This window comes from Oncorhynchus tshawytscha, linkage group LG09 (genome assembly GCF_018296145.1).
Source record: "Oncorhynchus tshawytscha isolate Ot180627B linkage group LG09, Otsh_v2.0, whole genome shotgun sequence".
Classification (NCBI taxonomy): Eukaryota; Metazoa; Chordata; class Actinopteri; order Salmoniformes; family Salmonidae; genus Oncorhynchus; species Oncorhynchus tshawytscha.
This window is the reverse complement of record NC_056437.1, coordinates 56,293,604-56,305,302: the sequence shown is the minus strand read 5'-3', so window position 1 is coordinate 56,305,302 and position 11,699 is coordinate 56,293,604. Positions and strand designations below refer to the sequence as shown.

Sequence of the window (11,699 nt, the reverse complement as noted above, 5' to 3'; positions counted from 1 at the left end):
CCGGGAAAAACATCAGGGACAGACTGATATTCTGCAAAAGGTACAGGGATTGGACTGCTGAGGACTGGGGTCAAGTTATTTTCTGAATCCTCTATGATTGTTTGGGGCATCCGGGAAAAAGCTTGTTCGGAGAAGACAAGGTGGGCGCTACCATCAGTCCTGTGTCATGCCAACAGTAAAGCATCCTGAGACCATTCATGTGTGGGGTTGCTTCTCAGCCAAGAGAGTGGGCTCACTCACAATTTTGCCTAAGAACACAGCCATGAATAAAGAATGGTACCATCACATCCTCCGAGAGCAACTTCTCCCAACCATCCAGGAACAGTTTGGTGACGAAGAATTCCTTTTACAGCATGATAGAGCACCTTGCCATAAGACAAAAGTGATATCTAAGTGGCTCGGGGAACATCGATATTTTGGGTCCATGGCCAGGAAACTCCCTAGACCTTAATCCCATTGAACTTGTGGTCAATCCTCAAGAGGCGGTTGGACAAACAAAAACCCACAAATTCTGACAAACTCCAAGCATTAATTATGCGAGAATGGGCTGCCATCAGTCAGGATGTGGCCCAGAGTTAATTGACAGCATGCCAGGGCGGATTGGAGGTTTTGAAGAACAAGGGTCAACACTGCAAATATTGACTCTTTGCATCAACTTCATGTAATTGTCAATAAAAGCCTTTGACAACTTATGAAATGCTTGTAATTATACTTCAGTATTCCATAGTAGTTTTGTCAGATGTTATCTAAGGACACTGAAGCAGCAAACTTTGGAAATTAATATTTGTGTCATTCTCAAAACTTTTGGCCACAACTGTACAACCCTGAGACACAGCTATGCATTTCATCCTCTTAAAATTAGGATATTACTCAAGAAGACACACCCGACCTTGTACATCACACACAAACAGACACACACATGCACACGTTGCTCATACATGTGTATGGACACACTGGAGTGGCTTGAAACAGGAAGGACTGTCTGGAGGAAGTCAAAGGGGAAGTCTGGAGCAGATCTTTCCAATACGGAGGTCATGACCCTTAATAGTCATGGCTCGGTGTGTCGCCCTCTTGTGGTTGGTATGAGTCATGAAAGTTTGTAATAAAAAATAAAAGTCCATTCATCCATTGTCATGTGGTTATTTTTCAGAATGTCTTTTTTTTAAACCCCCCCTCTTCACTCACATACTGGATTTGATACATCACTGTCTTCCTTATAAGATCTCATGTTCAGTGGTGGAAAAAGTACCCAATTGTCATACTTCAGTAAAAGTAAAGATACCTTAAAAGAAAATTACTGAAGTAAAAGTGAGTCACCCAGTAAAATACTACATGAGTAAAAGTTAAAAAGCATTTGTTTTTAAATATACTAAAAGTATAATTGTAATTTCAAAAATATACTTAAGTATCAAAAGAAAGTATAAAGCACTTCAAATGTTTTATTTTAAGCAAACCAGATGACATTTTCTTTTTTTAAAATGATTATTTACAGACAGCCAGGGGTATGCTCCAACACTTGCAAAGGTCCTAATGGATATTTGCAAGTGTGGTGGAGAGAACATTTAGCTATTTTAAAGAAAATGTTCTGCAATTCAACACATTTTACCCTGTCTCTTGTGTGTTCATGATACCTGAAGGACTCAAAATCAACAGGGTCTCTCTGGGTGTCGAGGCCATAGTCTGTAAAACAAACAGGTAGAGGGCCCAGGGCATGTAATCTGGACATGATAATAACAAGATTTAGATAGCTGGTTATTTACCTAGCTAACATGGGCTAGTTGATCAACTGGACATTTCTATCAGGTCTGACAGTGAATGAAATTACTAGTGTAAAACTGTCCATGCATTACCAAATTTCTAAATTGCACCTTGCGCGTTCCACTATAACAATTATCAACAGCATGTTTGTTAAAAGCCAGATTTTTTACGTAACATATATTCATTTATTTACTTTAGTCGAGACCCGCAGTCTGTATTGACCCTGTTCTGGGTCCAGATACGGACCACAGTCCGTATTGACCCTGTTCTGGGTCCAGATCCGGACCACAGTCTGTATTGACCCTGTTCTGGGTCCGGATCCGGACCACTGTCTGCCTATTGAGTATGACTGGCCTAGATGCTATCACAACCTCTTCCGATAAAATGAAATGCACAATCGGTCACAAATCTAGAACTACAAATGTAATCCTTCCGATGTAGTTCTTTCTGATAGCTATTCTGATTCTAGCCCCACTATCTCTCATTCCAAGAAGTGTCTTCTTGAACCCTGGGTCCTTTACCTTTAGGTTTACAGTCTCAGCCTCTTGTTCAGCACCAGTGGGTAAAGTCCGCCTCTGGGGCAGATTATTAACCTGGCTAATCTGGTCCTCTCAACCCCCATACAATGCCCTGTTCCACTCCTGTATAGGGCTGAGGTCACAAGTGTTGAGTTGAGAGAGCACAGAGAAAAGCAGCCTTACCCAATACCCAACAAACCATCACAAGGACCTGACAACCCAGAGGAAGCAGATGCAGCACACAGAGACACAACCAGACCACAAGGTAAACTCTTCATTACTACCGTTTCAATACATTGATGAGTTTAGTTGTTAATGTTTGTAAGTGTACATGATCTGGCCTGACAAGATCATGATTATGGGATGTTCATATGTGATGTGCTATGTTTTTCTATCAAGTGTAAAGTTGAGCTTGTTAAGTTATCCTATTACTTCATTCCCTGTTTCTGTTGACTTTTTTTGGTGAAATGACCCTGTGGGAAAAACTGTTTACTCGGACTACGGTCCTTACCGCCATGATGTCTGACTGACTAACTGAACTGAACTTGTGGAGGATGGTTCTAGCTGAAACAATGCTTTTTCAGGGCATTTGTGGCTATTGACATGGGGCAGACACATTACCTGGTGGACACAAACAAACAAACGTGGAAACACTGAATTGTGTTTGACTTCCAGGGTGTACGAGAGCCATTGTCATCGATTAGTCCCAGTGGTTGAACACGTGTCTCTGCTTTCAAAATTTGTGTGTGCCAAGTTGCCAACCCAATCCAAAATCTGTTGAGATGTGTGACTGTCTCTGGTCCTCCCTCTCAGAGTGATGTCATCCAGAGTCAGACAGAGGAACAGGAGCAGAGTGCTGAGGGGGGGAAACGGGCTGCCGAGCAGCAGAAGCGGCAGCCGGGCTTTGACATGATCTACACCATAGAGGATGTTCCGCCGTGGTACCTCTGCATTCTACTGGGCCTCCAGGTGCACAAATACACACACACTCTTTCACACACACCTCGTTTTCACGGATGCTTTCATCAGTAGACTCCACCTTTCTCTTGCTCTTTTGTGTGCTCTCGTTTCCCATATCTCTGCCCCCCCCCCCTCTTTCTCGCTCCACGGTGTTTAACACTGCGTCTTTGATCACAGCACTACCTGACGTGTTTTAGCGGGACCATCGCTGTGCCCTTCCTGCTAGCGGAGGCCATGTGTGTGGGAAAGGACCAGAACACTGTCAGTCAGCTGGTGGGAACCATCTTCACCTGCGTGGGAATCACCACACTCATTCAAACCACCTTTGGAGTCAGGTGTGTGTGTGTGTGTGCTTGGTTTGTGTGCATGTGTGTACATGTGTATGTCTGCTAATGCTTATCATGCACCTGTGTCTCATCTTCGATTTGTAGGTTACCTCTTTTCCAGGCCAGTGCTTTTGCTTTCCTCATCCCTGCTCAAGCTATCCTAGGGCTGGATAGATGGAAATGTCCCCCTGAAGGTGCGTCCCTCAATTTCAACCTGTGTGAAAAGAATAGGGCCCAGTCACAGACAGAAACTCACTAATGGGCTGTTGTTTCTGTCTGTCTTTCCACAGAGGAGATTTATGGGGACTGGAGTCTTCCTCTGAACACCACCCACATCTGGCACCCAAGGATGAGAGAGGTACTTCCTGCTTCTTTTCAGTGGGCCTCCATCTTGTGGTACATCCTTCTGAACTGTAGCATCTCTCACTTTAATTGACATTATCTGAGACATCATGTAGACATAACTAGGATCAATAGATTTTCCTGGTCAGGTCACATGGGGGTCCTCCACATAGGCTGCTGCTACTGTCTATTACTTATTCTGTTGCCTAGTCACTTTACCCCTACCTGTACATAGCTACCTCAATTACCTCATACTCCTGCACATCAACTCGGTCCTGGTACTCCCAGTATTCACAGTGCATTCGGAAAGTATTCAGTTCCCTTGACTTTTTCCACATTTTGTTACGTTACAGCCTTGTTCTAAAATTGATCAAATTAAACATTTCTCATCGATCTACACACAATACCCCATAATGACAAGGCAATAACAGGTTTTTAGAAATCTTTGCAAATTTATAAAAAATAAAAAAACACTAATACCTTATAAGTATTCAGACCCTTTGCTATGAGATTTGAAATTGAGCTCAGGTGCATCCTGTTTCTATTGATCATCCTTGAGATGTTTCTACAACTTGATTGGAGTCCACCTGTGGTAAATTCAATTGATTGAATATGATGTGGAAAGGCACACAACTATCTATATAAGGTCCCACAGTTGAAATTGCATGTCAGAGCCAAAACCAAGCCATAAGGCAGGATTGTGTCGAGGCACAGATCTGGGGAAGGGTACCAAAAAATGTATACGGCATTGAAGGTCCCCAAGAACACACTGGCCATCATTCTTAAATGGAAGAAGTTTGGAATCACCAAGACTCTTCCTAGAGCTGACCGCCCAGCCAAACTGTGCAATCAGGGGAGAAGGGCCTTGGTAAGGGAGGTGACCAAGAACCCGATGGTCACTCTGACAGAGCTCCGGAGTTCTTCTGTGGAAATGGGAGAACCTTCCAGAAGGACAACCATCTCTGCAGCACTCCACCAATCAAAGCTCAGAGATATCCTTGATGAAAACCTGCTCTAGAGCACTCAGGATATCAGACTGGGGTGAAGATTTACCTTCAAACAGGACAACAACCCTAAGCACACAGCCAAGACAATGCAGAAGTGGTTTCGGGACAAGTCTCTGGATGTCCTTGAGTGGCCCAGCCAGAGCCCGGACATGACTGAACCCAATCGAACATCTCTGGAGAGACCTGAAAATAGCTGCGTAGCAACGCTCCCCATCCAACCTGACAGAGCTTGAGAGGATATGCAGAGAAGAATGGGAGAAACTCCCCAAATACAAGTGTGCCAAGCTTGTAGTGTCATACCCAAGAAGACTCAAGGCTGTGATCGCTGTTTTTTGTTGCAAACATTTCAAAAAGCTGTTTGCTTTGTTGTTATGAGGTATTGTGTGTAGATTGATGAGGGGGGAAAAACAATATGATCCATTTTAGAATAAGTCTGGAACGTAACAAAATGTGGAAAAAGTCAAGGGGTCTGAATACTTTCCGAATGCACTGTAGCCATGTTACTTTTACTCATTATTGTTATTCATTATTCACGGTGTATTTATTCCTTGTGTCACTACTTCTATTTTTTGTATTGAATTGTTTTATCTTAACTCTGCGTTATTGGAGAATGACCCGTACGTTAGCATTTCACTGCTAGTCTACAGTTGTTGTTTATGAAGCAAGTGACAAATAACATTTGATTTGATTTGACATATCTAATGAAAATAACAGTCGGTTTCTCTCCCCTGTAGATCCAGGGTGCCATCATAGCATCCAGTGTAGTGGAGGTGGTCATCGGGCTGGTGGGTCTCCCTGGTCTCCTCCTGGACTACATCGGGCCCCTGACCGTCACCCCCACCGTGTCCCTCATCGGCCTGTCTGTCTTCCAGACAGCTGGGGACAGAGCCGGCTCTCACTGGGGCCTCTCAGCACTGTGAGAGCACAATCCATCCTTTGTCTATTGAATCCAGCCCTTCCCTGTAATGCATCCTCTCTGTGGACTCTGCTCTTTCCATCTGATCCTCTCCACTCATGCTTACACTTGAGATCCAAATGTTTTCTGAGTTTGATTACTCTCTAGGCCGAGGGCCTGTTTTTCTTACTTCTGTTCCTCGCTTCTATAGTAGAAATGGATTACTTTGACTCGGGCTTGAGACTCTTTACTGTCTTCAATCCAAGGTCATTGAAGCTATTGAATCTAATCACATACTATTAAGGTCATTTTGTGGCCCTTCACACTCGTATCTGTATACGGGTTGAAAGTAGCAGATTTGGGCACCGATAAACGCCTGAATTGGAACGCAGTGTCTCTACAGTAACATGCTATACCTGACGTCAGGCTCTGCGTTTCACAGCTGTGTGGAGGTTTTTGACTGACAGACGCCCTGAACTTGAGCACCTTGTGCGACAAGAAGTTCCCCCATCACCCCTGCTAATTGGGCAACTTTTGCAAATGTTTTGTTGTCTAAGTGTGGGAACTGCTGTACATTAAGATGATCTCTATGCATTTTTGAAAGATGAGACATTGAGGATTATAAGAAATACCGCTTGGATGTCATTCAAGCAATCCAAACACTTGTGAGTCCAAATGTGCACTTCACATTTCCAGATCATAAAACTCATGTCATATACAGCACAGTGTCAACGTGTGTATGATCACTGTGCTTGATGTACAGTTCCAAGATTACATGGCGTCATACCCTGGGTTGTTCTGAACAGATTGAGCCTGTGTTTGTTCATTGTGAAGAGAATTTGCCGCAGCACAAGCACCTTGAATGCACTCATGACTCCTTTCTGAGCGCGTCAAAATTACGACCGTTTTTTTCCCCCTGAATTGCCTTGGCAATAAAACAAGTTTTCAAACCATGCCCACCTGACCCAGATGGCCATTTTTAATGGACCATTTATTTGGATTGCGTCGACAACAACAGGTAATTGTGTGATGGCGGGGATGGATGGTTGTGTTCCAAACGACTGTGCTTGTGTCGGGCGAACTGTTGTGCCCTCACCTTTGCTCTAAAACTTTTCCCATCATCTCCAAAGTGTTCCCTTTCAATTGCTACCATGGTTATGCATTTGATTTTCATTTTTCTTCTGTAAGAAACATTTCAATTTAGCCCTATCCATATATAGGAAATTACCACGAGTGGTTAAAGGGTCCATTGCTTTTCCCCTGTTGCTTTGTCTTTGATTCGGTTATGTTGTCGCTATATCACTGCCTTACTGATCCTCTGTGTCTCCCCAGGTGCATCTTCCTCATCGTGCTATTTGCTCAGTACCTGAGGAACTGGTCCTTCCCTTTCCTCACCTACAACAGGAAGAAAGGCTTCAGCATCACCAGGTTCCAGATCTTTAAGATGTTCCCGGTTAGAACCAAAAAAACACTTATTTGTCTCACGGGGATGTTTAAAAAGTCCTCCGATCCATGCTAATCAGCTGTTCTCATGTGGGGCATGAACTGATGTTCATCGAATACACCAAGCTATTCATTCACAGCACTTACCATGCCACTCCAATCTTGAGAGGTATAATAAAGTCTCATCTTAGGCAGACTTTATTGGATTTTCCTCTGTGTTACTGCCTTAATCAGTGCTGCCAGCCAGGTCATGGGGACATTGTCAAGGCCAGGCTATATAAATGACTCACTGTGATAGATAGACACAGACCACAGGGGTAATTTCACCATTACATTAATGCAAAGTATTAGCTTCCTGATGAAAAGGGCTGTAAGAATGGGCACAGAATAGGCCTACATAATAAGCTCTATGATTAGGCTGTATGATATGTCATGCTGTTCCCCTTCTCTGTGTCTGTGGTGCTGGGTTTAGATCATCATGGCCATCATGTTGGTGTGGCTGCTGTGTTACATCCTGACCCTGACCGACGTGCTGCCCAGTGACCCCAGCAAGTATGGACAGAAGGCGCGCACCGATGCGCGCGGTGACATCATGACCCTCTCCCCCTGGTTCCGCTTCCCCTACCCCTGTAAGAGGCCAGCCTCACAGCCATTGTCTCTCACACTCGGGCAGTTTGGACACCTGAGCTAGAGCAAGGGTCAAGTGAAGAAAGTGGATGACACTGGCCAATTATGATCACCTTTAGAATAACCTTTATATACCATTTTCAATGGTTGAAATGATCTAAGTTGTCATCCATTGCCATTGCCTCTTGTCTTGCTGCATAGGGGAATAATTCCGACTTGTGGTGTTTGTGTGTCCCTGAAAGGTCAGTGGGGGTTGCCCACGGTGACCATCGCCGGAGTGCTGGGCATGTTCAGTGCCACACTAGCTGGCATTATAGAGTCTATCGGGGACTATTACGCCTGTGCTCGCCTCTCAGGGGCACCTCCGCCACCTGTCCATGCCATCAACAGGTGAGCATCAGTCTCCTTCGCCAGAGTTTAGATTTCTAGCCTGGACCTAAGGCTCTGACATGTCTGCATCCTTCATTATCCTTCGTGTCTTGTCTTTCCCATACTAGGGGTATTTTCACAGAGGGGGTGTGCTGTATTATAGCAGGACTTCTGGGTACAGGAAATGGCTCCACCTCCTCCAGTCCCAACATTGGAGTTCTGGGAATCACTAAGGTTAGGAAGCTTAGCCCCTCCCCAGTTTTTCAGACATGCTGTCTTTAATCTATTTACTTAAAACACATGAGTGTACATATGGAATCTCAGATGTTGTATTTATGTCTTGTTCAAGTTGGAATCAGCAATAATATCTGTTTGAAATGGATAAACGCTTATCAACACGGTCTCTAGTGCAAGCCCTTTGCCGCAATGGAAATCAATTGTTATTATTTCCACATAATTATTGACTAAGGGTCTACTCATCTTTACATATACTGGTATATTACTCTGGTGTGGATTAATAATCAATGAACTGCAACTGATACTAGAGGTTGCACAGTTCACATTGAGCCATGTTGTACTATGTCCCTAAACACAGGTGGGCAGCAGGAGAGTGGTGCAATATGGTGCAGCCATAATGTTCCTGTTAGGAACAGTGGGGAAATTCACTGCCCTCTTCGCATCTCTGCCTGACCCCATTCTAGGTGGCATGTTCTGCACCTTGTTCGGTGAGTCATTGGGAGAATCTCAATTGCATACTCCTCGCGTCCTCTCCCCTCGCGTTCTTCTCAAAACCCATTGGAGGAGAAGGTCAGAGGGGAGTGACCTCTGTGTTTCTTATCCAATGGGTTTTGAGAAGGATGCGAGGAGAGAGGAAGCAAGGAGTAAGCATTTGAGATTATCCCACTGTGTTCTGGTGACTTCCAAATACAGATTCCACACACAGCATCATCTCAGTGTCAGCCACCAGGGGGGGTAGTATGATCACAAAAAACTCACTATTTCAGAAGGGGGATCATATTATGTTTGTAGCTAGAAACACGGATAACCGTTTAAAAATATGACAATAATAACCTTTTCCACACCTCTGTTGTTTGTGTTGTCTATGCCCTGCAGGTATGATCACGGCTGTGGGCTTGTCCAACCTGCAGAGCGTAGACCTCAACTCCTCTAGGAATCTCTTTGTCCTCGGCTTCTCCATGTTCTTCGGTCTCATGCTGCCCAGCTACCTAGACTTGCACCCTGGCTGCATCAAAACAGGTGGGCTGCACATTTAAAAGGGCTTTATTGATAAGAAAAGGCATCATCATCATCTGCTGAGGAAGTGTAGGAGTGGCTGTAGAAAGTTCAGAGTATGTGTACAGTTAGACTGGTATGCAGGTTTAGTACGGTTTTGCTGCTGGATATTATGTTGGATGCTATGAATAATGATTAAGGATCATTCATTTGGTGGTACATGTTTCATTGCCCTCAGGAGTTGCAGAGGTGGATCAAATCCTCACAGTGCTCCTAACCACTGAGATGTTTGTTGGAGGCTTCCTGGCGTTTGCTCTGGATAACACCATCCCAGGTATGCGTGCTCTGTAAGAGTGCAACACCTCATCTCGTTAACAGATGTCAAACGCACAGCACCGCCTAGTCACCTCATCACACACGGATCGGAGGGACCCGTTGCTTTGTGTTTGTTGACAGTATGTGTCACCACCATGTCACTTTGGGACACGCCAATCCTTCAAACGGTTGCCTGTAACTACCCATGTTTGTTGATCAAATCAAATTGCATTTGTCACATGTGCCGAATACAACAGGTGTTGTAGACCTTACAGTGAAATGCTTACTTACAAGCCCTTAACCAACAATGCAGTCTTAAGAAAATACCCCCCCCATAAAAGTAAGAGATAAGAATAACAAGTAATTAAAGAGCAGCAGTAAAATAACAATAGCGAGGCTATATACAGGGGGTACCGGTACAGAGTCAATGTGTGGGGGCACTGGTGTCGAGGTAATTGAGGTAATATGTACATGTAGGTAGAGTTATTAAAGTGACTATGCATAGATAATAACAGAGAGTAGCAGCAGCGTAGAAAAGGGGGGGGGCAATGCAAATAGTCTGGGTAGCCATTTGATTAGCTGTTCAGGAGTCTTATGGCTTGGGGGTAGAAGCTGTTTAGAAGCCTCTTGGACCTAAACTTGGCGCTCTGGTTCCGCTTGCCATGCTGTAGCAGAGAGAACAGTCTATGACAAGGCTGGCTGGAGTATTTGACCATTTTTAGGGCCTTCCCCTGACACTGTATAGAGGTCCTGGATGTCCCCGGTGATGTACTGGGCTGTACGCTCTACCCTTTGTAGTGACTTGCGGTCGGAGGCCGAGCAGTTGCCATACCAGTCAGTGATGCAACCCGTCAGGATGCTCTCTATGGTGCAGCTGTAAAACCTTTTGAGGATCTGAGGACCCATGCCAAATCTTTTCAGTCTCCTGATGGTGAATAGGTTTTGTCGTGCCCTCTTCATGACTGTCACACCATGATCGGTGTGCTTGGACCATGTTAGTTTGTTGGTGATGTGGACGCCAAGGAACTTGAAGCTCTCAATCTGCTCCACTACAGCCCCGTCGATGAGATGTGTCATTGTGTGTGTGTGTGTGTGTGTGGTCCAAACAGGCACAAGGAAGGAGAGAGGGCTGTTGGACTGGAAGGCTGATGAGGGCAGTGGGGGAAGCTCCGCGAACATACATACTACTTATGACTTTCCCATTGGAATGAGCTGCGTTAGGAAGATCAGCTGCCTGCGCTATCTCCCCATCTGCCCCAGCTTCCAAGGCTTCAGGCAGCGCAGACGGAAGGACAGCATGCAGGAAAACAACGAGGATGAATTAAGAGAGAGGACTGAGAGTGTACGCATGGACACAACAATTACCTTGGCCTGCACCAAAGTATAGTAAAAGTTCAATGATTAATCTTTTAGATTATTTTTATACTAAGGTGTGATTTTCACAGCTATTTATTGTTTTGGACACTTACAAATGCACAATGTTGCAATGTTGTGACTGGAATATTATTTACTAGAGCACGTAACTCACCATTTATCTTGGAGGTTTGGTCTACCATCTCTTTTCTTACTCACCACCACATTTTTATAGCATCTATTATTGGTCTACGCTGAAGAACACAGAGCCATATATTCAGACACATACTGACCGTATGCTTGTATACAGGCTGTACTGAAGAAGCAGAAACAACATTAGCAGTGTTTTTTTGTATTTTATTAAGTCTTTCTTGTGTACAAAATGAACAAGTAATGAAAGTGTCTCTCTCTTCTAATGATCTGAACTCAATCGGAGGTAAAGCAAAACAATTATGATATAAAATGAAAGTGTAATATATTAAAACATTCCTATTTTTTGACTACGTTAAATGTTTGTTTACATTAATTGTTACAATAAAATGTTAAAACCAGA

At 44.2% G+C, this 11,699-nt stretch overlaps 1 protein-coding gene across 1 annotated transcript; it reads left to right on the top strand.

Annotated features, from left to right (window-relative positions):
* Positions 1–2,381: 2,381 nt before the first annotated feature.
* On the top strand, positions 2,382–11,699 carry LOC112258318 (solute carrier family 23 member 1). The gene is made up of 14 exons (XM_024432619.2): positions 2,382–2,541; positions 3,090–3,245; positions 3,414–3,571; positions 3,668–3,756; positions 3,853–3,920; positions 5,646–5,827; positions 7,139–7,259; positions 7,722–7,878; positions 8,119–8,266; positions 8,374–8,479; positions 8,841–8,970; positions 9,359–9,502; positions 9,717–9,812; positions 10,903–11,699. Exons 1-14 carry the CDS (start codon positions 2,509–2,511, stop codon positions 11,178–11,180), a joined length of 1,866 nt encoding a protein of 621 aa, XP_024288387.1. The 5' UTR covers positions 2,382–2,508; the 3' UTR covers positions 11,181–11,699.